This window comes from Miniopterus natalensis, chromosome 3 (assembly GCF_054644295.1).
Source record: "Miniopterus natalensis isolate mMinNat1 chromosome 3, mMinNat1.hap1, whole genome shotgun sequence".
Classification (NCBI taxonomy): Eukaryota; Metazoa; Chordata; class Mammalia; order Chiroptera; family Miniopteridae; genus Miniopterus; species Miniopterus natalensis.
The window spans coordinates 11789086-11815995 of record NC_142083.1 but is presented as its reverse complement, the minus strand read 5'-3'; the positions used below and the strand labels follow the sequence as shown (position 1 = coordinate 11815995).

The 26910-nt window shown below is 48.6% G+C and overlaps 1 protein-coding gene across 1 annotated transcript in view; it reads left to right on the top strand.

Annotated features, from left to right (window-relative positions):
• PDZD2 (PDZ domain containing 2) overlaps positions 1 to 26910 on the top strand; it is a 279692-nt gene that overhangs the window by 58344 nt on the left and 194438 nt on the right. Inside the window, exon 3 of the mRNA XM_087815323.1 lies at positions 25194 to 26020. Coding sequence (XP_087671449.1) covers positions 25545 to 26020 — 476 coding nt within the window. The 5' untranslated portion in view covers positions 25194 to 25544. The remainder of the gene's footprint in view (positions 1 to 25193; positions 26021 to 26910) is intronic.

Sequence of the window (26910 nt, the reverse complement as noted above, 5' to 3'; positions counted from 1 at the left end):
CTCGTTTGTGCTGGGTTCCTTGGCTCTGCGCACCGTTTCTAGAGGGTTTTTTGTTTTTGTTGTAGATGGGAGCAAATTCTAATGTGGGGCGAGTGGATGGGGGTGAGAACGGAAACGTGAAGCCTGGAGTCTTTGGGCTTGGAAGCCCCGGGTGGCCCTTTGACCGGTGTGTTAGAGGAAGAGCCGCTTGCTGAGTTTGAAGGCAGCACAGAGGGGAAACCCTTTTGTACAAATATCGCCTACAAAGAGCTGATCAGAGAGTTGTGTTCTTGCTTCCCTCTCTCCTCCTGTGAGCACACTCTGCTCCTGCAGGCTCCAGGTCCTGTACCGGTCGACTTTGTCTATTGAGATCAAGTCTCTCCCCCTCCCCCTTTTTTTTTCATTTTTAGGTGGTATGCTGTATTTTTTGCAGGGAAAGATGGACAATAGAAGTTAACAGGCTTTGTTCGCTCAAATTAAACATTCTGAAAAAGGGCTGAAGCTAACGTGAATGATAGATTCAGTGGGAAGGGAAACAATTTGCCAATCTCTCTGGACAATGGGATAACAGCTTCTATGTGGCCGGGGTTAGCAGCTGATGAAGACAGCCGGGCCTGGCCGTGCAGGGAGCAGCGGGGGGCGGGGGGGCAGAGGAGGCTGCAGTAGGAAGGCCGTGTATTTACTGCGCTAGAGAGTTAGACATGGCCAGAAACAACTGTCCATACTGGCTCCAGTTCTGAGAATTAGGGTCAAAATTTTGGGGTTCTAGGTTTGACTACAGAAGACTGTTGTCTTCACGTTTCTTAGAAAGCCTTGATAAATTTCTGGCCACTCACATGTTAACGGCTGTAATTTAGGCCTCCAGCAAACCCGGGGCTCTGCAGGCAGGGGACAGAGTAAAGGGGGACAGAGAAGAGGTTCGTTCTGATGGGAAAGGCAAGAACAGCAGTAAAAGAAGGTGGACTGGGGGAGGCAGTGCAGGAGAGGCGGCCAGGTGCCTCCAGCACCTGTGCCTGTGCAGAACACGTGGCCACGTGCTTCCGATTAATGGAGCCTTGACTATGAGGCCTGGAGTGAAGACGGGGTTGAGAATCCTCTGAGTTTTTCTAAAGGCCAGTGTACACTCTGAGAAAGAGCCAAAGGCTGACAGGTTTCTGAGGGCAAGGACCATTTCCAGTTCTGTCCTCACACCCCCCAGCACTGACCGACCAATATTATTATTATTATTGTTATTTACTATGGTGGATTATTGAATAAAAGGAATGGGGAGAGGTGCTTGGGAAGACCTCACACAGTGCTAACCGGCCATTCCCTCGGGTCCACATGGAGTCTTGTGACTACTGCAGAGCTGTGGCTGGGCCAGCCATGGGGACACCCTACTGCTTGGTGGAGTAACCTCCTCTGTATACTTGAAGCAGAAAAATAATTTGTTGGAAGGATATCGGGCGCTCCACGGAGCCGATAGGGAACTGAAGGAGGGAGGAGTGAAGGTAGACTGCAGCATGACAGACAGGGTCACTTGCAGGGAAGGTCTGGGGGACACTGGACCAAGTCAGCATCCAGGGCACCCCTGGGTATCCCTAGCCTTCGTCCTGCTGCTCTGGCTTCTTAGTGCGGGCCCCCTGTGGGGGGCTTCTTCTAAACTGCTCTCCATCTGCACATCCTCGGGATCCAAAGTCCAGGGTGAGAGCACCATGCCTCCACCCGCTCGTGAACTTGGCTACTGGCAGTCCCTGCTGTGGTAAGTAAGCCTGATGGGAGGCAGGGCACTGCCTTACACATGGAGGAGCCCTTCCTTCCAAGGATGGAGCAGGGTGGCCATGCCGGGTGGCCAAGCCAAAGACACAACATCCCTGGGAGCAGGACGTCAATGCAATGAATAATCCAGTTAGTTAAGCAAATACAAAGAAAGAAACAACACCACTGTATATATTTTAGAATTTTATTTTGTGTCAGATAAGAGTCAACAAGGGCATCAAGTTATAGGATATTAAGAATACGTTAATGGCAGTTCCCAGGGGCTCTGACAGCTTATTGACTGATTATGACGCTGCACACTCTCAAGGAAAAGTGTCCAAGGGAAAGCGAGTAGTCAAGGTGGTTTTGCAATGGGTTCGACCGAGGCCAGAACACCGCGGTGAGTTTACGTGCCCAGGCTGCGATTCAGTTCTGACTCTGTCCCTTTCCGTGTCCCGCTGAGTTTTCGTGTCCACCTGCAGCACCAGCTCTGACTCTCCCTTTCTTTCCCGGTGAGGCGCCGGGTATGCTGGGCTGTGCTCTGTGGGCCCCACGCAGGAAGGAGGGGTCCGGGGCCTGTCAGCCCAGCCTTGCGCCCTATAAAGTGCTCTGGCTTCTGAGGTGAATTAACTCTTGTTTTTATTGCACTGTTAATTCCAGCTCCTGTCTGTCTCCCTAATTCATTCCACATGTCTGGTCCCTTCTGTCCACAGCAACTGCCCAGGCTGGGGGCTCATCTGTTTTGTGCGCCTTGTCCACCAGTCTGCTGGCAGCTCTGTCCAGGAGCCCTCTGTGTTCTCAGTCGATCCTCCTAGGAGGTTCCTCCTCCTGCTCTATACCACACTGGTTTCGAAGCTTTTCAAGGGCCTGGGCCTCCACTTGTTTCTATTTTATATCTTCTCTGAGCCTGCCACTTAGCAGGGCTCAACACATTTTGTTCAATCAATTCGAGCGCCTTGGAAGGCGACCTGCCTTAAACCACCCCTGGCCACCGCCGGGAAGAGCGGCACCTTAAAGTCTTCCCAGGAGGGGTGGAGTTGGGGCTGGGCAGCCCTTCGGCGCAGGAAGCTGCTGAGTAAGGGGATGCTCCAGAGCTGGGCAGACGCATGGAGCCCAGAAAGGGACCACGGAGGAGAGGGCACGCCTGGGCACGGCGTCATGTGGTTATCCCGCTCCTGGGCTGGGGAGGCCCACAGGGGAGGAGGGACATGATGGGAGGGTGCTGGGATGGGTGATGGGAGGATTTGCCTTCCTCACACACGGGCCCAGGACAGGTTTGCCAGGTACAGTCCCCTGATCATATGTCATCTTCAAGTTGAGTTTCCCAAAATGTGTTCTTGGAAGACCCTCCCTCCCTCCCTCCCTCCCTCTTCTTAACTGCATCCTTCATCTTCTCTCTGGGGAGGCAGAAGGGCAGAGAAGGCTCCCCGAGGTGGGTAAATGTGTCCATTTCTGAATCTACCCATTTCTTCACAAAGTATGGGAAGTGTGTGGTCCCTGCCTTAGAAACAAACCGCCAGATCATAAAGGATCAGAAAGAATTCTGCGCTCCCCCGCAGCCTCCTACCTCTCCCTCCCGCGTGTTCCCTGGCTAGGGTACATTCTGGCCCTGCCTGGCTGTGCACCCCGCTCCCTCCTCCTTCAGCAGCTCTGCCCCAGTTCTCACCCCATTACTAATACTCTTACAACCCAAGATGGGCGAGCCCCCATGCCAGCTCTTCCAATCACCAGCCCCTGCCTCCCTTTGTCGGCACCCACCCTCTCCCCACCTTCTTACTCACTGTTGTTATTTCTGGGTGCCTGGGAGGGAACATCCTGAGCTCGCTGCTGCGGGGCCACGCTGCTCCTGGGTTGTATAGAGGATGCGCTTGAACAGCTGGCAGTGCACACACCCTGGGCGCTCTGAGAAGGCGTCGGGGATGGGGGGGGGGGGGCCGGGAAGCTTCCTACTGGGAAGTAAAAAGATCAGTTCTTTATTCCTTCACCCCAAAACGTTGGCGTAGCCTGATTTGCTGCCCTCTCCTCTGAAGCCCAACCTGTGGCCCATGGAACGATGTTAGGTGCTTCTAAAAAAGGGTGGAGAGGAGAGTATAGTTTGAACAAACCTAGAGCCTCTTTACCAAGGGCTTCTCAGAAGCATTCATAGGTTATGCTTGCCGAGGGCAGGGACTGTGGTTTATTCCCACACCGAAAAATCAAAGATGACCAGAAGTTTCTAAGGGGACATGGTTGTGGCGTCTTCTAGCCTCAGGACTCTGCATTTGCAGAGCATCCCCTGGGAGAGGCTTGGGGGCATCCTGCTCTCGGTGAGGCCAGTGGAGGAGGGAGGGGAGAGCGTTTCTTGGCCGTTATTTCATCTTGTTAAGGGAGCGGACCAGAAGCGGAGGGGGGTTGCCCTTACTGGAGACAGTGGGCACTGGGTTGGTGGCTCTTATGTTGAACTCAGGCACAGTTGTATTAAAATATATTTTTACTGAACATGTAGAGTGAGCTCATTGTCGTTTTTACGACAAATGTTGTCACTATTGTTGGACAGCTTGCTAGGTGCCTGAGCAGTAGTGAACCAAACACAGCTCCTGGTGTGAAGTAACTTGAGGAGTCTCCAAGAAATGAGCCTGGAAGGGATAACCAGGGTCAGTACAAGGCAGCATATGACTGTGGGTCCAGCAGCAAGCACTACAAACGTTAAAATAAGAGAGAAATTGGGCATGCCTAGCGTCATCATGAAGACATTCGGGAGAAAGGGGCTAGAGGTGGATGTCAGAGAATGGGGTGGATATGAGTTATACAGCAAGAGAAAGCCCAATGGAAAAAGGAAGGAGACAGGCCTGAAAGTCCAGAGTTCAGTGTAGTCCTGGGTATGTTAGGTTGGAAGATACAGTAGAACCTCCCACTAGACATGTTCTAAAGATCCTTGGAAATACTGTGTTGAAGTTTGTGGAATATCATTCCTTTTTATGGTTGAATAATATTCCACTGTATGGATATACCGTATTTTGTTCATTCATTCGTCAGTTGATGGACATTTGGATTGTTTCCACCTGTTGGCTGTTGTGAACAGTGCTGCTGTGTACATTTGTGTACAGGTTCTCTTTACAAACCTGTTTTCAATTATTTGGGATGTGTACCTACAAGTGAAATTCCTGGGTCGTATGGTAACTCTGCATTTAATTTCTTGAGGAATGCCAAACTTTTTCACAGCAGCTGCATCATGTTACATGACCCCCAGCAACATAAGAGGGTTCCAGTTTCTCCGCATTCCCACCGATATGTGTTTGACCAAGACTAATTCTTATTGTAAGACTTTCACAATCACGTGCTTCTTTGAGGACTAGGGGCTATCCCCAGTGGGTCAACCTTCAACAGTCTTGAAGATCCAGATCTCTGTGATGTTGGTCTGACAGCCACCATGATGGTGACTGATGGGAGGACAAACCTCAGCCAAGTGCTTCATGTTCAGCTGCTCACGCTTAATTCACGACCTCGTCACTTACATGGGATCTACCTTCCTGCACAGTCACTCCCTCTGATGCCAGAGGCCTTTCCCTCCCTGTAGTGTGACTCTCCAACACTTGAACCGGTTCAAAGTTTTGTTTGAACTTCAGTGGAAGCCACGTGTCATGGCAGTTGTTGAATGCAGCTGGCTGGGTACAGTCATTGGCCACATATCAGAGCTCATTAGGTGGAAGCCAAAATAATGTCAGGACTGGGGAGGCAGCACTGAACTTGAGAGATAATGCAGTCCGCTCTCTCGTGTCCTTCCCACCTGGAGTGTTCTCTTCAGCTATTTAAACTTGGCCTGATATTTATAGGCATTTTGCAGCCTCCTCTCCTGCCCCCACGCCCCTACCACACACTTCCCTCAGCAATGAGCAAACCGGGAATAATTTAACTTGAAACAAGGTGGAGCTCAGTAGAGCGGGTAATTAAGAATGCGATTTTTTTAAAAAGCACTTAGGGAGTTATGAGAAATCAGAAATGTCTTTTTTGTTTGAATAAGAGCTAGTGGTCTGTGAGGGCAGTGACTGAGACATCAATAACTGTGTTCTAGGAAGCTGAGGGGCTCTGAGAAGAGCCCTCAGTAATGATCTGTGAGTGTGAAAGCCTCACCAGCATCGGTATGACCCTTGTTCTCCCCATAGAGCACACCATGACAGGCACTGCCACTCTCTGGCCCTGCCTTCAGGCATCAGCTTGACCTGCATCCTAAGGAAAGCAGTCCCTAGCCTTCTGGGCCCATCCCCAGCAGGTGGCATGCCATCCACTTCGGCCACAGAGCTCTGCCCTTAACACTATGCAGTTTCTTGTTTAGAGCAGGCCAAAGAGAAATAAGCTCACCAAGCTCAACAATCACCTCACCACAAAGAGAGAATGCTGTTCAGGAGCTGTCCTGGAGGGACAGAACTAAGAGGAAACAAACCACTTTGGCAAATCCTTCATATGAATTTTAATGACATGTGTGTGCTCTTACATAGAATTTGAAATTAGGATCATGGAAACTTCGAGGAGACTGAAAGGGAGTGATGTCAGCAAGATGGCAGAATAGGAAGCCTCAGACCTTCCTTTCCTCATGGGGACATCAGCTCAACAACTGTATATGGACCAAGTCTCTTGGTGTGGAATCCAGTTAAAAGGTTCCTGCAACCCAGTGACACAGGACCAGCTGCAATGAAACTGTCACCTGCCTACAAGTTGGAAACGGCCAACTGCATGCAGTGTCTTCAGAGAATTTGGAAATAAAGGAAAGGAGTCATCCCACCGACAATAAAATACAGATCAACGTGTAGTGGGTCCACAGAGACCTCACTGAATGGAGAATGGTCCCGCCGTGAATCCTACAGAGAGAAGCATTAGGGAGACTATTGAGAGGAGTCCAGGTGGGCACCTGCTGTCCACTCCTTCAGCACTTCTGCTAACGGGGACCAGAGTGTCTGAACCCAGGAGAGGAAGCCACTCCTACTCCTCCACAGAAGATTCTCTTCGTTCCTCCCAAAAGGCCAGGGGCCACGCTCCCCTCTGGTTTGGAGTTTCAGCCTTCACCCTCACACCCCAAACTGAACATTGGGAAAGGACTTTTTATTGGCTTAAGTGAGGGATTTTGAAGATGCTAATTTAAGTTATAATGAAGACAAAAAGCAATTTCCTGCCCACTGCTGCTGTCCCTCTTCTCCCTCTTCCTCCCGTCCTATTCTCTGAAAAATGCAGCTCAAGAAAATATGACCCTGGGGAATCGCGGATGTGAGAAAGCTGTGCAGCCTGAGCTGAAAAGCAATTAGCTGTCCCCGAGCAGCCTCTGCACGCAGGGGCGCGTCCCGAGGCAGGAAGACATTACCGTGATTTAGTTCCGTGTCCGATGGTTTGCTGACAGCATGCTGTGTGTCCTGAGGCCCCACAAGAAGTGGCTGGCCAAGACCGAGGTCACCACTTTGCCCAGCTGGACCATATCTCTGCAGTGGCCCAAGGGTCAGTGAGTAAGAAAAAGAAAGCCCAGTGGGCTATGACTTTGAATAGGTAGCCGGCCAGGAGCTGTTGCTCAGGTTTGGAATTGATAAATTAAGATTATGCCTGCTTGGGTTTTACTGGGCACTTCTTTATGTTAAAAAAAAAAAGCCCAAACTTTCTTTATAGTACTATATCCCATATCGTGAAACTCAGATGTCCACATCTGAAAGATGCTAATAAACAATTAAATATAAAAATGCAGCTCCTTGGTCAGCTGAGTTTTAACAGCTCTGGTCTAAGCCTTAATTAGGTTCCAGCAGTCCAGGGCTTGTGAGACTTCAGTAGGAAGGATGACTAAGGAGAGTGTGTCATAGATGGCGATTCGTCACCTGTGTGATCACGGACGCCCTTTTCCGGGAGAGTGGCTCTTGGAAGTGTCGTTTGATAGAACAACCGTAGCTGCTCGGTGCCTGTTCCCCGGGTCAAAGGCCTTCGCTGTCTCAGCTGACTTTTCACACGAGATGACTCAATACCGTGTATTCATTTCTCTTCTACATGCTGGATTGTGTGTTTTTTAAGAAATTGATCCATTTTTACCTTGTTTTATTAAAAAATCCATTTGCTAGCTCGAAGTAAGAGGAGGGCTGTTTAAAGGTTTCAGATGGCCTTAGATCGTCTGCTGTTTTAATAATGAGGAATCAGAGGCCCAGAGAGATGAGACAGTTGCCCGTGACCTTGCTCCTGGCCAGTCGGTGTAGGGCCAGGCAGGGTGGTGGTGTAGTCCTCGCTAGCTCAGGATCCTTCCCCAGGCCCCTCACTTTTCCATGCATCACCTCCTTCAAGCCTGAGGACATGGCTCCTGGCTAGTCCCCCCATTTGTCTTGATCCGTACTTCTTGAGAGGATTTATCCAGGTCCCCAGCTGTTGGTTAGCTATTTTCACTTTCTCCATTTTTTGAGTAGAGCAATTGCTTGCCAAATCTTTTTGGTAGGATAGTTGAAGGTGGAGTAATGAACTGGGAACGACCAGATCCACTCTTTGGAACACCTTCCTGACTAGCCTGCCTTCTCGCCTGTGAGGTCAGCTCTTCCTTCCAGAGTTGTCATTTCATCCAGAGGCCCTGCCCAGCCAATGGCAGGAGGATAGGTGGTGCCAGCTGCAGGACCGAGAGTTAGGTCTCTGTCCACCGGGTGAGGTAGGCAAGCTTTCATGTCAAGGGGGACCAGCAACAGCACGCTGCAGACGAGGAGCTGGCCCCAGAGACTCCCAAGGCTGGTGGAATTCAGTGAAGGGCCGGCTGGCAGCTTACAGCACATCCCAGCTCGTCCTGTGCGACACAGAGCGGTATTCCAGGTGCTGAAACACATTTGGAAACTAGAAAGAGATAGATGAGGCTTCGGTGGGTAGAACTGGGAGCGCGATCAGGACCTAAACAGGCAGGAGAATGAGCTGATGCCCCTGAGCAGCTCTCCAGTCTTTCCTGCCAGCTGTCGCAATCGCACTGAACATTACGGGTGCCGCTGAGCAGGGTCAAGGATGGAGGGCCAGAGGGGATCACATGGGCTCCCGTGTAAGGAAAAGGGGGAGGCAGTGGCTGGGAACCAGCAGCACCCTCTGCTCTCTCCATTGTAGCACTTGGAATCCTTGTCCTGTACTCTCACAAGTTCCCGAAAGGTGGGACAGTGTCTGTTTGGTTCACCTTTGTGTTGCCTGAGCACAGTGCTGCCCCGGAGGAACTTGGTACGTACTTGCTGAATGAATGAATGAATGGGAACTGTTTAACAGTAGTGGAGATGGAATTACGTCTGCACCAGAGGGAATGTTCAGGAGCTGATCCAGTCCTCACGTTGCTGAGGGCAGAGCAGCCGGGTGTACCCCACCCTGACACGGTGACTCCGGACCCCATGAGCCTGTGTGGCTTGTGTCTGAGTCAGTCCTGACCAGACAGCCTGGATGTGGCATGAAGCTGACCTATCCTGGATAGAAGCAAACATAGCTGGATCCAAGGCCGCAGGTCTGTTTCTATTTTAGACCACGTGTTGAGTAAACGTCACGCAGGCCCTGTGTCACCTCACTGAGGATAAAAGGGAAGCTTTGGATCAGAATCCTACGGCCAGAGGTGGGGCCCGCAGCAACAATGCTGAAGCCACCAAGCCAATGTTTTCCAGCTACCAATTGTAATTTGGAGTTTCACTGTTAGAAACGGGCAGCGGATCAGCCATGAAAAAGTGCAGAGCCTCCAAGGTAAAAATAGGGGGGAAATCAATATCAACTTAATTTTGAATAATAGAGCCAGGTTTCCGCCCAAGCTGGGCGCTTGGTTTTTATCTTTAAATCGTTCCTCCTGATACTTAAAAAACCCTGTTGTGTTCCGATTCACTGAAGAGTTGGAAGAAAGCAATTAATTTTTAATGCAAAATGCAGGGTTTGGATGTGCCTGAGTGGGCCTGGAGTGTGGCAGGGTTCCAGGCCAGCCGGAGTCTGCAGTCCCAGGACTCAGGCTGTGGGGAGGAACTTTGGAGGCACTTAGCTCATCAATAACGTCGTGATTCTTGTTGCTGAAAACTTTCAGACAAAATGCTAATGCCTTTCAAGGGACAGGATCTGGATTTGGTGTGGGCTTTTTTGTGTTTTTTTTCTTATGTTCCATGAGTCCCGCAGCGAAGCCTTTGTGCCTCACGTGTCCTTGTCGGTCATGTCACCAAGACTTATGTGCTCTGGCAGGCTGAGGCGGGCTCTTCTGTTCCGAAACATGAAAAGCACGTCACTGAAGATATTAGTCAGGCTCAAGGAAAAGCTTTGTGAGTTCTGCATAATCACAAAGAAAGAGAAAGTAGGTCACATTTGGAGCCTGTTCTGGTTGTGAAAGGAAAAGAAAAGAGGTTCCGATCATTTGGTTTTATCACAGCTTTCTCAGCCAGCCCGACACCCAGGGCCTGACCGCATCCCTGCGCTGCGGGGTCCCCCACGGGTTTGAAGAAAACCTCCCCAGGCGGGCTCAATGAGCCTCCTGGGCCAGCGGGGAGCCAAGACCAATGGATGGGTCCCTGGGGCGTGCTTCAGAGCGTTTGATTTGCAGCTGAACGGCAGGCATTCAGACTTGAAGAGAGTATTTTGGGGGCTTCTCTGGGGCCCAGGGATGCATCCTGAGTAGTTGCAGCCTCAGGTAACTCTAGGGCACTCCCAGGTCCCAGTGAACTGGCTGCCGCTGGGTTAGGAATTGTAAACAGACTGGAACACTCAGAAGGGCTGAAGGGCTCAGTAGCTCCCCTGGGCTGTAGGCCTGTGGGTGTCATGAACCAGGCCAGATTCCTCGAGAGAGGCGCTAAGAGCAGTGGCCACCCCAGAATAGCCCGGTTACAAACTGAACCCAATGACTTGGAGAGCTTTGCACACTCGCCTTTGGAGGGAGACTTTATGTGCTAAGTGCCAATCCAGGGCTGTTTCTCTGCAGAGCCCCAGCTTTCTGAGATTCTCAGTGTTAGAAAAAGTCAAGGAGCCATGAACAGCCTCAGCTCTGGGTCTTGTCTTTCTGGTGTTTTTTTTTTCACTTTCTTTTATCTGTAGTGTTTTTTTTTAAGTACACCTTAATTTTTTTGCAGGAGTTGTAAAATCTGCATTTTTTGTGTAAAGAAGGGTGTACGGTTATTAGAGAAGCTTGCTATTGAAGGAAACACTGCAGTGGTGCAGTTTGTCAAGGGAAGGATTCTTTGGTTGTGCAAATAAGCACAATTTAGTAGAACGGCTGGGGATGAGCTTTGAGTCTAATGTGTTTGCTGTTTACAAATTAGGAACCTCCGTGACAATAGGTGAAGTTCTGCCCCGGCCAGTGTGGCTCAGTTGGTTGAGCAGCGTCCCCTGCACCAAAAGGTCACCAGTTCAATTCCTGGTCAGGGCATATGCCTGGGTTGCAGGCTCGCGATCCCCAGTAGGAGGCATGCAGAAGGCAGCCGATCAATGTTTCTCTTTCACATCGATGTTTCTCTCTCTCTAAAAATCAATGAAAAATAAAAATAGGTGAAGTTTTGCCACTCTGTGTTTGACTAAAGAGGACATGGAGAGTGATACAGGCATTGTCTATTCACATAACTATTGCGGACTCTTGGCAGTCCCAGCCCGTGTGTGGATACCGCAGTATACTTTGGTGCCAATCTTGTCTCCCTGAGTTTCTCATCAGCATCTTTAGCAACACTGAGTCAGAGCACACTGCGCTTGGGCATTAAGTATTACAGTCGCTTACACCCCGGGCGGGTGGGGGTGTTCTGGCAGTTTCCAGGACCACCAAAGTTGATGCAGCTTTGCATCCTCGTGTGGAGAGGCAGGGGCTGTGGAGGTAACACAGGGTCTGGCAGGTCTGTTGTTGGATTGGCCGGGGTCCATGGACAGGAAATCTAAAGTCAACAAGGGGGCGAGTACAGGTCGTGGAGCCAGGTCCAAAATTGAAAATGATTAGATCATTTCCTCACCATTAAAGCAGGGGCTGTGGTAGACCAAAAAGATTGGAGTATTTCATACGGCCAAGGTCAGCTACCTGCCAAGTCCAAGGACGGTTGAAGCAAGAGGGGATGTGGGTGTAGTGGAAAGAGCTGGCTCCTCCACTCACTTCTACCTGAATTTTGCTTTCCTGGGCCTCAGTTTCTTCAGCCTCTTGAATAACATGGTTAGATTGGATGAGTAACTTCAAACTTACTTTGGGGGGGAGGCACTGGAGCCCTTTCTTGAAATTAGATTTTGACAAGAAAGCCCAATGTGCAAATCAAATAAAAGTGGGCGTGCCCCGGTTGGCACTGGGGAGAGGAGCCAGATTGGGCTCCTGAGCCTCAGCTACTTGGCCAGTCTTATGTATCAAGGTGGTTCCATAACCTTCTGGGAATAGCGTTAAAAGATGCTAGATTGGGTAAAAATGTAACATCCCTTCTAGTTCAGAAGCTTGGTCAACAAGACTTTAGAATCAGTGCTGCCTTTTTTCCAAAGCTGCTCCTGGTTTCCCAGATACTTTTGTCTGGGCTGACATTCCTACTGTCCCTAGCTGGTCACTGCTCCTGTGTTAAACCACCAGGAGTAATGGCCTTGCACCCCGGACCCGAAACCACTCAGCCCCGCTGCTTAGCCTCGTGTGGGCTCTGACCACCCGCAGCCTGGTGTCTGCTCACTTGTTCTTATTACCTGGAGTTCCGCCTGCCTGGGGATAGCTGAGTAGTTTGGGATTTCAGCAACACCCTACGCAGAGAATAAAAATCTGGGAGGCTAGGGCAGGAAGAGATTAAAGAAGAGTAAGGAGAGGACAGGAGTGAATCAGACAGCTCAGAAGGAAGAAGGTTGGTTTTTGTACAAAGAATTCATGTTTGCTGTAAAAAATAAAATAAAGTAAAAGATTAAAAAGTGCTTGTTAGTCTCACCACCTAGAATAAAAAGGGTTAATGTTTTAGCTACTTCCTGATTTTTTACACACACACATCGATGTGTATATAAATAGAACTTTAAACAATTATACTCAGTGGTGTATTGGTAAATGTTTAACAAATGGCTAGGGGAGAGGTCGTCCTGGTTTGCAGCATTTGCCAATGTCCATAGTGTAAACGCTCCCTCTATGGCTGCTTTCAAACTACCAACACAATGTCCAACAACTTGCAAAATTCCTGAAAATTTAATAACCAGCCATTGGGAACCAGCAAGAGCCAGCTCCAGCACACCACTGACCAAGTTTTGTTCTCTTTAGCTTTTCTTCCTCCCAATATAATGCAGAAGTCTTCATACCTAAACTTTTGAAAATTGTCTTTATCAAATTAAAAAAATTTTTTTTTTCATTTACAGTTTACATTCAATATTATATTGTATTAGTTTCAAGTGTACAGCATAGTGGTCAGGGGGAACACCTTGTAAAGTATATGATTGTCAAATTACTTTTTGGATCAAAATTCTTTCCCTTTTGGAATCGAGAGCTGGCTCTTAGCCTGTTCCGCTGATTGTAAACGTTGCCCTTTAGTTTGAATGTATCTGTTTCTCATGTTCCAAAGATCCTGTATGAGTAGGGAGTGGACCTACACTTTATTAGGTGGCAGGAATAGAAATGTAGTTGAAAAAAAAAGACAGATTAATGTGATCAAGCAAAAGAGAGCGTGGTGGCCAGGAACCGATTCTGCAGTCCATTATCCCAGGACGGATTTGACTTAATAGAGGCAATTTTCTCCTTTGCAGCTCCTTCCCCTTGGCCCCGCCAGCTCACTTCTATACTTGTCACTCATTTCCCCTGGCGTTTCTGATGGAAATTGGCCCCCCTCCTGTCTGTCTGATGAGAATCGGGCTGCAACTGTTTGGCCCACAAGTAACCTCCTAATCATATCCATGTTTTTTCCTCCTTGAATGGGAGCTTTGGGAGATTGCAGGGGGAAGAGGGAGTGGAGAGCTGTGCTCACTAAGCAGCAGTGTGTGTGTGGCGTCATCTCCTGCTTGGCTCTGGGATAGTGCACTGGCCTCCCTACACTGGTGGACTGCTGCATCTGTGTAAGAGTTGGCTAGGTGGAAAAAGTAGTGGGTGCCAAAGGTCTCCCACACTGGAGTTTTAATTGCCTTAAAAGAGGCTGAGTTTTATGAGCTTCTGATAACAAACCTGGCCCTCCCAGGCCCAGTGAATGTAGACAGGCAGTCGCCAACTAAGACTTCATAGGTGTGGGGAGCAGGTTGCCGTGGGTGGGTGCAGGGCAGGGGGGAGTCCATTTTCATAGCAAGAAGGAGAGACTTGGACTTTCCCTCTACTTGTGTAGCCAGTGTGAATGGAAGATGGCAAGAAATCTGGTTTGGATCCCTGACAAGAGGGTCAAGTTCAGATGCCTGGAGTATAAGAGGCAAAGGACAGAGCCAGCATGAATAAAGGGCCTCTCTATTGAGCAAGCCCCCAAGTCTCTCCAATCCCCTGGGTCATCTTTGACTCCTCTACCCCTTTCTCAACCAACCTGCTTCCAAGTGGTCATCTAGACTGGTCAACACTGGCTTAGAAATGACCCAAGAAGCTACCCCCTTCCCTCGTCTCCACTGCCACAGTCCAGGTGGTCATTATATCCCACCTGAGCTATGAGAACAGTCTTCCAACTGGCTCCCTGCGGTCTAGTCTCACTCAGCCTGTATCCCTACACATACACTATTTTTTTTTTTAATCAGCAAAAGAAAATGTTTTAATAAGCATTTACAAAATCCAGAAATTTAAAGGTTAGAAAAACCACTCATAGCCTTACTTACCTGAGATGAAATCAGCTATTTTACTGAATATCCTTCAGAGGTTATTTTCATTCTTAAACACAATTGATAATCAAAACCACTCTGTAACCTACTTCCTCACCTATTACGGGGAACATTTTCCAATATTGATACTTTTCTAAAATGAAATCACAAACCTGATTGCTTAAATCATTGAGTAAATAAAACCACCACCAATCAAAACCCCTTTCCTACATGAGGAAGGTCAAACTCCTTGGAACAAGAGGGGAGGCCAAATGTGCCCTTGACGCTGATCTCCCACCCCCACACACCACCCCTGCACACCCTCTCTGCCACTCTTTTATTTCCTTTGCATGAACACACTACCTACATGTTTACTCTGAGAATTCCATATAAATTGGCTTGTGTAAAGGACTCCCATCTCCCGCCAGTCTTTAAGATTTATCTTGTTATTTATGTGTCTATCCCTAGGAAAATTAGGAATCTCTTTGAGAGCAGAAACAGAACTGACTCATTTTGTATTTTTAGCAGCTCGTGGTTATGCCTGGCACAGGGCAGTAGGCACTCCATAAATATTTATGGAATGAATTGGCCTCGATTTGGTATGTCTGTTTTCATGCTCTTGCCAGTTTCACGTGTTTGTTTTTATTGGTGTCCATGGTTAATCCATATTATATTTTCTTTTCCCCCTTTATATGTTTCAGTCTTGCTGTACTGAAATAAGAGCTCCTGGCTTAGAGCCATGCACCACTTTAGTTATGCCTTCGCTGGTGGGTTGAAGATGTTCTTAGTTTCAGGTGGCTTTACTGTACTATTTAGAATCCCCGAGAAGCGTGCTCAGTTTCTCAGAGTCAACAGCCCAGAGTCAGGCCTCCAGCCCTCCTCTAAAGTGTTGATTTATAGGTTTATGGAAATGTTTGAAACAGGAGAAGGCAGTGTGAGTAGAGAGTGGGAGCTCCACCGTCAAAACCAGGGGCTAGCTCAGCACTCACTGGAGAGGAAGGTGGTAGGAAAAGCCAAGTGCGTGAGGGTAGAGGGGGGTGTAGCTGGCCCAGGGCTCTGCCCGGGGCTGTGAGATTCTGCACCTTAAACATTCCCAAGGGACTCTGGTCTCTGCCTCTGCCTGTGAATGGAAGAAAAATGCATCAGGCAGTTCAGACACCAGGTGCTACTTCTTGTGATTGTGAAGATGCTTAAATATGAAGGTTTTTCAGAGGGAGGAGTACCTTTGTTTTCATTTTTGAGATTTTATCAACTAACATTAAACTAGAGTTATTTTTATTCAAACTTATAGAAAAGGGAAGGTGGTCAGTTTCACTCCTACTATGGGTACTATCTATACAGAAGTAAGGATGAGCAAATTCCTGCCCTCGGGGATAGAAATAGAGGCAGGTATGTCTGCCTTTATTGCCACAAATCTCAGAAGTTAAATTTTGCATGTCTGTCTTTGCATTACCTTTTAATAGGCACTCCAAGCACAAAACCACATCTGCAACAGGTTGTTTTCTGGACACAAGTAATAAAAATCCCACCCAAACTGGCTCCAGTGGGAAGGATGTCCAGTGATTCCACAGTGTCCACAATGGCATCAAGGTCCCAGTCCCATTTTTCTCTCTCCTTGTGCCATCGTCAGTGTTATGGTTCATCTCAGGCTGGTATCAAGGTGGCAGCAACAATTCTAGACATCTGATTCTGAATGACATTCAGAGGAAGAAGAGGGACCATCACTTCTTGGCAGTTTCTCTTAGGAGTGAGGCAAGGTTTTCCAGAAGAGCCCTTGGAGGCAAGCTTCATGATTCATGGACCAGTGTTGTGTCACCCACCCATTCCTGAAGCCATTGCTTGCAAGGGAAGGGCGTTCCCATTGATCAGTTAGGCCCATCTTCAGAGTTGAGGCACCTATTTCTCAGAAGACGATCCATGAATCTTTGAACAAAAGTCAGAATTCTATTAGGGGATTAAACAGAGGGAATGGATGTTGGGTAGATGGTCAGCAGTGTCCTCTACACCTCAAAATAAGCTGTAGAATTGGTTGCCAACTGTGTAGTGATTTTCGATCCGTTTCAGCTACTTATCTTTGTTTGATTAAAATCTTACCGAGAAGAACAAACAAATAAAACTGATAAAGTCAGAGTAGTTTGTTTGTAAACCCACAGGAGGATGTGGTTCTAGGATCCTGGTTTGACAATCCGCGGTAGAGTCCTTCTTGTGTTTGCGTCAAACACTTTTCTATTCCTTGTCTCCTTTCATCCTGATGACACAGTTGTATTATGTGGGACAAGAGGCCAGCTGGCCAGAGAGGACCAGCATTTACAGAGTCCAGGCCAGCAGGGCCATTCAAGGAGGGCAGCTGGGCTGGGAGCAGTTGATCTGGGCACCTGAGATCAGAGGCTGAGATGACAGGGAGCTGGGAAGAGCAGTTCCTCTGAGTGGGCTGGGGAGCTATTGTCCCTGGCAGATTCATTCACTCTCCACCTGCAGAGTGTGGGTGTCCCTGGCCCACGGCTGATATTTGCATCCAGGAGGAAGTGAAAGGTCTGCTGAGGAAGGGACAGAGATGCTGGGTAGGATGACTTCCCAAAGGGCAGACGAGGCATGCAGGTCAGAGGCTCTCGGGGCTTCATTTTTAGATGGGATTAGATACAGGGTTGCCACATGAAATATAGGACACCTAGTTAAACCTAAATATCAGATAATCAATAACATTTTAATCTAAGTATATCCCAAATATTTCATGGGACATAAACATACTAAGACATACTCCAGTGTTTGAGACATACTTATACTAGAACACAACTTGTTGTTTATCTGAAATTCATTTTTAACTGGGCACTATGTATTCTTATTTGTTAAATCTAACAACCCTACATGGGTGGGAAATGAGGGGTCTCCTGAAACATGAGGATGTTTGAACTGACTTTCTCCCCACAGTCATGGAGGAGCCAGCACCTCTCACTCCACCCAACCAATAGTTTCTAAGGCCCTGTTATATCAGAGTTCCCTGAAGTGCTTTATTAAAAAGGCCAATATCCGAATGGCCTCCAGTGACTCTGAGGCACCACTCAGCTTGGGAAGACTGGTTCCGATTTTAAGTTCCTGAGAGTGAGGACGTCACTTTGTTTATTGCACTCAATAAATATTTGTTGAATGAGTGAGTGAATGAATGAATTATTCCTCCCTGAGGAATCCATATTGGCTTAACCAGTGTTTATCTTGTAGAACCCAGGAACCCCAGAAACACAGGCGTCTCTCTTTCCATTTCTTTCCTGGTCATGAGACTCGTGGGAAAGGCCCCGGGTGGGAGGCGTAATGGAGAGACTTGGAGAGCACTGAGGATGACAGGAGAGAGGGGGCCCGCAACCCAGCCCGCTGGCGGGGGCAGGAGCGTCGCGTGGGGAGGTGGGCCAAGTTTTTAATCACCTCCTCAGGCGAGGAGACTTGTGATTTCAAGTTGAGAACAGGTCTTCAGTGCTTTTCACAGGATTCCTTTCGAGTCTGACTTGGCACAGCCTGCGCTCAGCTTCGCAGGGGCAATGATGCAGAACCCGCAGTCATCGGACCGGGGTGCTTAAGGCCTGTTGGAAATGCTTCAGCGGAACTTGGTGGGTGGCAGGTAATAGCCATTTTTGCTCCTGTTGGTAATGCCCCAGATCAGCAGGGTGCCTGGGGGGCGTCTGTTTCCCACAGCACCTATCTCTGCAGGCTCAGCCACGGAAAGACCAGATTTCTGTCCTAACACTTTAAACCCACGATGGGTCTAACTGGCTATATTTCCCCCATAGGGACGTGCCCCAGTGCCTACATTATCTCCAATACAAAGAACTCTAAAGGTTGGTTTGTTTGTTTGCTTGTTTGTTTGTTTTTTAATTCCAATTTCTGATTTTCCTGGCAAGAGACTTTGCCTTCTGGATAAGAACCTGCTTCCAATCTGAAGTGAGCTTTTGCCGAGTGACACCGTGGACACCTCGCGCTCTGCCGACTGAAGCGCAGGTCCCCTCTCAATCTGTTCCCCCATCTGTGTCGCGGTGAGGGGGGCCGCCACAGGGCCGCAGGGCCCAGGGAAATGCTCGAGCTGTCTGCAGTTTCAGCAGCATACGGCTCCTCAGCAGGGCTCTGGGCCAAGAGCACTAAAGAGAACATGGACTCCGCTGGCTTTTCCTTTGTGACTTTGGTGTGTCCCTCCTGTCCTGCCCCGTGCACATCCTCACACGTGCGCCGTGCTGAGCGGACAGAGCTGCGCTGCAGTGGGCCTGCTGCGTGCCCGCTGTGTAGTCCCTGGAGCTTTGTTCAATCTGGAAGGTGTCCTTGGTCCCTGAATGTAGAAATTCAGAAGACAAGTTTCCATGTTGAACATGAAACTAGGAAATATATTACACACGGTTGAATAGCCAGCCCCAGGAATCCCCAAATTAAGAAACTGTCCATAAAAATGAATAGAATCCAGAACTAGAATTAGAGTCGTTGTGGGGATAAAGGAATAAATGTGATCGTGCCCGGAATTCAGAGAATAGAAATGAACACTCGCTGGTGTCATGATATGTAGTTTGGAGAAAGGGGTATGACTAGAAGGGGGTGGAGTTAGTGCAGGGGACAGGAAGGAAAAGCTCCAGGAGCCAGAGGTTGGCGATGCCTTTTCGGGTGTTGTCTAGTGGAGGGGAGTCTCTTGGCTAAGTGGGCAATTTCCTTTGCAAAGCCCAGGCTGGAATGGCAGAGATTGTGCCTTAGCTGGGAGCCCCCTGTGCTCACCTGGTTCTCCCTGTTCTGAGGTTTGCCTTCCTCTGCATCCTGCCTGCGGGAAAAGTAGGCATTGATCAGGTCAATGCTAACATCCTGCCCACTTAATACCTGTATTTTCAATGGGAAATTAATGAACAAGCCTTCTTGCTGGTAACAGTGTATCTATACTTGAGGGCGGATGCTCTTTCAGTGTGCATGCAGAATTCATGTTTCTGAGCCTGGGAGCCTGTAGACAGGGATGGTGGGAAGTCAACCAGGACCAGGGTCACCTTGTAGCATCTCCCTGGCCTCCCAGTGGCCTTCCTCAGCCACATCTTTTACCTACGCACAGGCCCCCACACACATTAACATTGACACAGCAACAGCAGGATCTTCAAAGATAGTGGGTCTAACCTCGTATCTCCAGGCCTCTCCCCAAGGTCATCACGGCAGTGCCTAGAGTTGGACCTCAATTTGATGATTTCCAGCCTACTTCCTTTCCATCTCTGTCATCTTGTCTTTATTTTCTCTCCCACCCCTTCTAAAACCAAGATGGCACATGAGTAGCTAGCTGTGGGGGCCATTGAGAGTGCGAGGACTGGTGTCTCTCCGTCCTTCACAAACTTTCCTACTCCCTCACTCTGATTTCCTGCCTGGAAGAGGTCAAGTGAGGATTCTCTTTTCTCCCACTCCCATGGACTTGGACTTGCCTTCTCATGGTCACTGTCTGAGGCCTTTCCCACAGCGAGGCCTGGGAAAACGGGATGCTCCTCCGAGAGGCGCACGGGCTGAACCTTGCTGAACCTTTGTGCCCCGTGATCCCTCGGTGTCCTCTGAGGATACTCTCTCTGCACCATGTGCTCCAGCCCTGGGTCCTGTGAGTGGCCTGGGAGGGGAGGGAGAGGAGGCTGGTCTCTGCACAGTTCAGGCCCTTGCCAAACTGGAGCATCAGTGGGGGCCCCAATGGAAACACCGGATTTCCTATTGTTCCTCTCCCTTCTTGAGACCTTGGTTCTTTCTGCTGCTCCAAAGAGCTTTTATTCAGTGGGTTATATTTCTTCTTGTCTTCTGGAAGAGCTGAACTCTGGTTATAAGCACGTGAATGTAAAACCACCCCAGGGACCCCCTTCCTCCCTTGTCTTGGCAGATACTCAAAATCTGATAAAGCAATTTGGCTCATCTCTTCTGCAGTTTAAAACTTCCATGTGTTGTGTATATGCTTCTTAATGAGGCTAGCGACTCCATCCCTGACTTGCTAACTCAGCTCCAAAGTGCAGGAAAATGCTGGAACTGGGAAGAAACTTAATAGAACCACCTCATTTGGCAGATAAGGAAACTGAGGCTCAAAGATGTTAAATGATTTGCCTGGGGACCTGCAGTTAGTTAAGGGCAGAGTATATTACTGGCCAGTATAAATATGTGAGTCGTTGCTAATTAATGATCAGGTCAGAACCTGTGCAGTTACATGCTGAGAATTCAAATATAGTAAGTAGCTTATTTACCCAAAAGCCTACACACCAGAAGCATCTAAACAACACAATTGTTCTAAAAAGGAGTCATTGTAAAATAACTATTTTTAAAAAATAACTCCAGCCCGGCCAGCATGGCTCAGTGGTTGAGCATCAACCTAGGATCCAGGAGATCACGGTTCAGTTCCCAGTCAGGGCACATGCCCGGGTTGCGGGCTCCATCCCCAGTGGGAGTTGTGCAGGAGGCAGCTGATCAATGACTGTCATCGTTGATGTTTCTATCTCTCTCTCTTTCCCTCTCCCTTCCTCTCTCTGAAATCAATAAAGATATATTAATAAGAAAGTAACTCCAGTGTAACTGAAGAACTTACTTGTACTGCCTGCTGTATGTTGATGGCGTGATCTATACGGTTGTGGATGACAGGTGGGTGGCATCATGACTGCCCAGACCTACAAAGTGAACAGGAAGGTCCCGTTAAAATGCACAACCACAGTGACCTCAGGACTATCTTGCTGCTGACACAGAAGCTGTGATTGTCTCGGCCAGTTACCCTCTTGGTAAATAACCACTGTTTCAAAGAATTAAATTGTCAATTCACGGGTATGTACAGCACCTCACAAATGACTTCTTTCCCCCATCACTGTGCTCTTTTAGGATTGAGATACCTAAACTCCAGAAATATTATTAGCCCAGAACTGGCCAAGTCCTGAACAATCCTAAACTGCAGACGGACAAACTTGTTTCAGTGTTTGAAGGCACAACAAATGTATTTTACAAGTAGGGAGGGAACAGAAATCATTTCTAATATTCGTTTTGGTTTTCTGGTCTCCAACTGTTTTCTTGCACTCATCTTGAGAAGAAACATTCATAATGTTTCATGAATTTCTGCAATTTCTATTCATTCCCGTTTTTTTGTTATTTGGATAAAAAGTCCATGTTTTAGGATACACAATATCTTCCAGTGTTAGATTTTCAAAATAGCTGCCAGGTCGTTCTTTTTCATTTCATTTTGTTTTTATTTTTTTTCCTGTTCTTCAAGGGTCATCAGACCTGGAAATGGAAGGCTCTCGGCCCTGTCTTGGTCTGCATTTCTCTCATCTGTAAAACTAGAGGCTGGATGATACCAGCCCTGAGGTTCCTTCTAGGTCCTCCCCTTCTAGAGTTTATATGGAAACACGTTTCTCATCCTCGAAGGCCCCAGCAGTGCCTTGCTCTTCCAAAACATAAGCCAACCTAAGGGAGTCACTGTCATTGGTATTTGCAGTTTCTCAGTCAATTGAGGGTTTGTCTGTAACACCTGGGACTGCACACTGGTACTAGTAAACCATGGCATGAATTCATGGGTGCTTTTAGCTCTTTAAGGGGCAGAAACATGCCCTGGGTTTTTTTATTGTTGTTTTTGGCGTCCTCCCAAATCAAAGTAGGAACTCAATAACAGCTGCTGATCGACACCACATAGCCCTGCCAGTGTGGGTGAGATGGGGTTGGATGCCAGTGTTTTGCAAAGTGGTTGTAGTGTTGGCTGTCCCCTTGGAGTCCCTGCAGGTGCTGCCCCGTCTGAGAACAGCCTTCCCACAGGTGTTGTCTCTTCTCAGTCTCTCATTTATTCAGGTCTGCTCTCAGGGGGGCCTTTCCTGATCCCCATGCCCCCTTCACTTACACGCATCTGATACGACCACAGTTCCCTTCCTGGGACCAATTGCCATCTGACATTGTAGTGTTTTATGTTTACTAACTTGCCATTGTTTCAGGAAGGTTTGTAGGAGCACTGTCTGTTTTGTTCAGGGCCCAACACGTGATGGGCACTCAGTGAACATCTGTGGAATAAGTGACTAGCAGATATTTAATCAACACTGTTTTTCTTTTAAGATGTGAGCATTTCCTAAAAGTCAAAAGAGGAATCCAGCTCAGAAGGTAGGAAGACGAGATGAAGGTTTAGGAACTTGGAACTTAGCAGAGGTCAGAACAGGACGGCAGGAGTCCAGGACGGTTTGCAGGAGGGAGTTCACGCAACACAGCCAGCTGTGACTCTGACTTTGAGGTGAGGTCTGCATAACCTCCTGGTCAGGTTCAGGGCTCAGCCTCTGGATTTCAGGTGACTCTGGCCTGTGACCTTTGGCAGATGATCGGTTCCACATAGTTTAGTGTTTCTCAGTCTTTTTCATTCTTGTTCCCCTCTCCTCACCCTGGAGAAAAAAATTTAATTCATTGCAATTTCATTAATTTTAAAATTAGATTCTCTTTAACACAGAAATTAAATACTAAGGAGTAAGATTTTTTTTTTTTCCAAATAGGATTGAGCTTTGCAGGGTGGGGTAAGGTGGGAGGGGCACTAACCGTTATAACATCTAAGACTTTTTGGCCCCCCCTCATCCTTTTGACCCCCCACCCTTTAACTAGTTTTCACCCCCTCATGAGCGATATCACCCTGTTGTGAATGCCTGAGTTAGCTGAAAGGGGATCCAAGAAAGTTGGTAAACACTAAACACAGTGTCAATAAATTACCTTAGGAACAGAAGCATTTCTTTTGAATGCTAAGGCTGTCAGCTTCAGGCTACTCAAAATTAATTTAAATTATCATGGCTGTTTGCTTGAGATGGGACTCTAATTGGAGAATTGTATATGGTAGACAAGAGTGAGCTGGACCGTGCAGCGGACCTCCCAGTCCGCTAGTTGTGCTCACTGCTGACATGAATTGATCTTCAGGATGAGACGCTTTTAGACCTTTGCTGGATCAGCCAAACAGAAATGTAGTTATTTGTAACCATTTGCAGATTTCTCTTCTTCTGTATAGTCTCTGGGTCAACATTTTGTTCACTGGCATGTTTCAATGGATGTTGTGAAAGAACCACGCTTTACATCTTGAATCACAGACCATTAAAATTAGAATTTTAAAGGCTCTTCTAAAAATTTTTTAAAGTCATCGAGAGTCTACAAGGCGACAGGCACTGTGCTGGGGTAGGGAGTATATTGTTGAATATGACACAGTCACTGTATTTGAGGATCTCTCCATGGAGTTTGAGAGACCTTAGAGATCACTTAGCTTACCTTTCTGATTTTACAGATGATGAAAAGGAGACTTAGAAAGGTTGCTAGGTCTGATGGAAAATGTTTTGATTTACTCATAAGATTTTAATACGTACCTGTGGCATTACTTTTCAGGGAGAGATGTTCCTTATTTTGGCCAAAGGGAACATTCAATTTGGTTGCATTTATGGATTATCTTTTCTCTGATTTTGTATTTCTTTTTAATAGGCATGTGATTATGTAGATGATATTTGCTAAACTTTTAATTTACTTGGAACCCATTAATAGCTGGCACTCGAGTTCTCTGGAAAATCAAAACTTACGACTCTAGACATTTCTTTATGGTTACTGAGTAATAAGGTTATTTATTATTGACATGGCTTCTGACACCTCTCCCATTTATTATTATTTCTTGTGAAATCACTTCCTGAGAAGGCGAAGAATGTTTTCCATCTTTGATGGCACAGTTTATATTGACTTTCTCTGGGCAAAAGTGAAGTTCAGGGAAGAGAGTGAAAGGGGTCATTTTTCTGCATTTACAGGGGATGAAGGTGAAAATTTTCTTTGGTGGAGAAGATGAATTGGTGATGAAATTCAATTAACCTTTCCCTGGGGGACCAATGTTATGCCAGGCACTGTGCAGAATTCAGTGGGGGCAGGACTGCCACCAGCTCTCTGCTGCAGCTGGCCCTGCAGACACGCGCGCACACACACACACACACACACACACACACACACACACCCTCCCCTCAGACAGAAACCTCTGGAACACTGACCTTCTCCAGCAAGTTTCCCTGATCCGCAGGGAAATGAGATGACTTTTGCCAGGACAACCCCCATCGAGCCGGGGGTTGTGAGCAAATCACAGCTTCAAGTGGTGCGTTAAAGGACAAGCCAAGGAGGGGCCGAGTCTTCTCACCCAGAAGCTTGGAGAAACATTTCTCTGGAGGAGAAGGCTTTTGGGTTGGCCTAAGAGTAGGTTTACCAAAGGAAAAGAAGAGAGGAGAGTGAGAGCTGTGGGACGCCAGGGGACAGGGTTCCCCATGGAATCTAGATGATGAAGATGGAACCCATGGCTGAGCTCAGGACTGGTGCTGTCCTGGGGCCCAGCCTGAGTCTCTCTGTGCCGTTGATGGGCTCCTCCTCCTCTCGGTGGCAGTGTAAGAACATAGTTCTGGAACCGAGAGCCTCCCTGTGTGTGCAGTTGGACAGATCAAGGCAAATGGAGGTAGATTTCAACTTCCTGGGAATGTAAGTTCTTAAATATGTCCATAACCCCTCTATGGTCTTCCCGGTTGGGTGTGAGCTTGATGGGGGTTGTCCTGGCAAAAGTCCTCTCATTTCCTGATCAGGGAAACTTCCTGGAGGTCAGTGTTCCAGGGGTTTCTGTGTGAGGGAAGGGTGTGTGTGTGTGTGTGTGTGTGTGTGTCTGTGTGTGTGTCTGTGTATACTGGGTGGAGGGAGCCAAGCAGGGGAACAGGGAGAGGCGTTAGGCTTCTGGCTCAGAAAGCAAACATTGCCCTTCAGTAATACAAGAGGCCGTGTGTTCTGTGTCAGAAGGCTCACTGTTGTGACTGGAAGGAATTTCTTGTTTTTCCCCCTTTCAGGTGTGACTGCATCTGGGGAGGTCATGCTGGTGCGGATGAAGGGCTGCCCCCTTCCCGAGTCATTTGCATGGGCCCTGCTGTGAAACGAAGGCAGCGAGGATGCGCTGGACCCTTCCTTCCTCCCCTCGTTGAGCGCTGCTGGCGCGGCCACCGTCCCGCTGTTGGAGCGCGTCCTGTCCTCTCGCCACGGCCAGCAGCCCCCTCGGCAGCAGGCATCCGTCGCCTGCCAGCCTGAACATGCCCACGGGCACAGCCGATGACAGCCAGGGTTCCCAGGGGACGCGGGGCCCCGCGGGGCCCGGCCGCCAGGCGCAGGCCCTCTCCTGACGCCGGTGTCCCCGAGTGAGCACCATGCCCATCACCCAGGACAACGCGGGGCTGCACCTGCCCCTGCTCTGCCGCTGGCTGGAGAACAGCCTGCGGGAGGGCGGCGCGGGGCCGGAGCAGCGGCTGTGCCAGGCGGCCATCCAGAAGCTGCGGGAGTACATCCAGCTGAACTTCGCCGTGGACGAGGGCGCCGTGGCCCCCGAGCGCAGCCCCCCGGGGATGGAGATCTGCGCTGTGTACCTCGCCAAGGAGCTGGGGGACGCGGAGACTGTGGGCCTCAGTTTCGGGAACATCCCCGTCTTCGGGGACTATGGAGAAAAGCGCAGGGGGGGCAAGAAGAGGAAGACCCACCAGGGCCCCGTGCTGGACGTGGGCTGCATCTGGGTGACGGAGCTGAGGAAGAACAGCCCCGCGGGGAAGAGCGGGAAGGTCCGCCTGCGCGACGAGGTCCTGTCCCTCAACGGGCAGCTCATGGTCGGCGTGGACGTCAGTGGGGCCAGGTGAGTGAGGGGCGCTCCTTTCGCACCAGGTTCTGGCACGCACCAGAGTCAATTTTGGCCTAGAAAGTGGTGAGCAGGAATTAGGGTTCTTTCAAGGGTCTGCTGTACCTCTCTGCTCCTCGATTCCCCCTTGCAGGCCACAGATTTCAGGGGTCAACACACCAACTTCCCACGCACCCCACCGACAGGATGAGCCCACCACGCTAGCACTCGCAGTTATAATATGAGGCGATCTTTTGGGCAATTCATTCTGCTCCTTCTCTTGAGTTTGATTTTGAATTCAAAACTACCTTAGATGATGTTATGGGTTGAACTAGTGTCTCCCCGAAATTTATATGTAGAAGTCCTAATCCCTGGTATCTCCAAATGTGGCCCTATTTGGAAATAAGGTCATTGCAGATATAGTTACTTAAGATGAGGTCATACAAATAGGATGGGCCTCTAATCCAGTATGACAGTGTCCTTATAAAAATGGCAAAGACATGTACCCAAAGAGAAGACTGTGGGGAGACAGGACACGCCGAGGAACCCCCGGAAGCTAGGATCAGGGCCTGAGGTATATCTTAACCTGTCCCATCAGAGGGAGGATGGCTCCACCGATACCTTGATCTTGGACTTCTGGCCTCCAGAACTGCGAGACGATAAATTTCTGTTGCTTAAGCCGCTCAGTTTGCGGTACTGTTTTATGGCAGCCCTAGGAAACTAATACACATGCTGTTTTGACCCTGTCACCTATGACTAGTCGGTTTCTCTGTCGGTTTCCCTCCGGACAAGGGTTACTCTGGAAACTTTAGAGCCCTGTGAATGTTTTTGGAAGAGGACACTGCAGATTGTGTGTTAACTGTGGGAGGAGCAGGTGCAAACTGTGGAAGGTGAGGTCATGGTTTGCT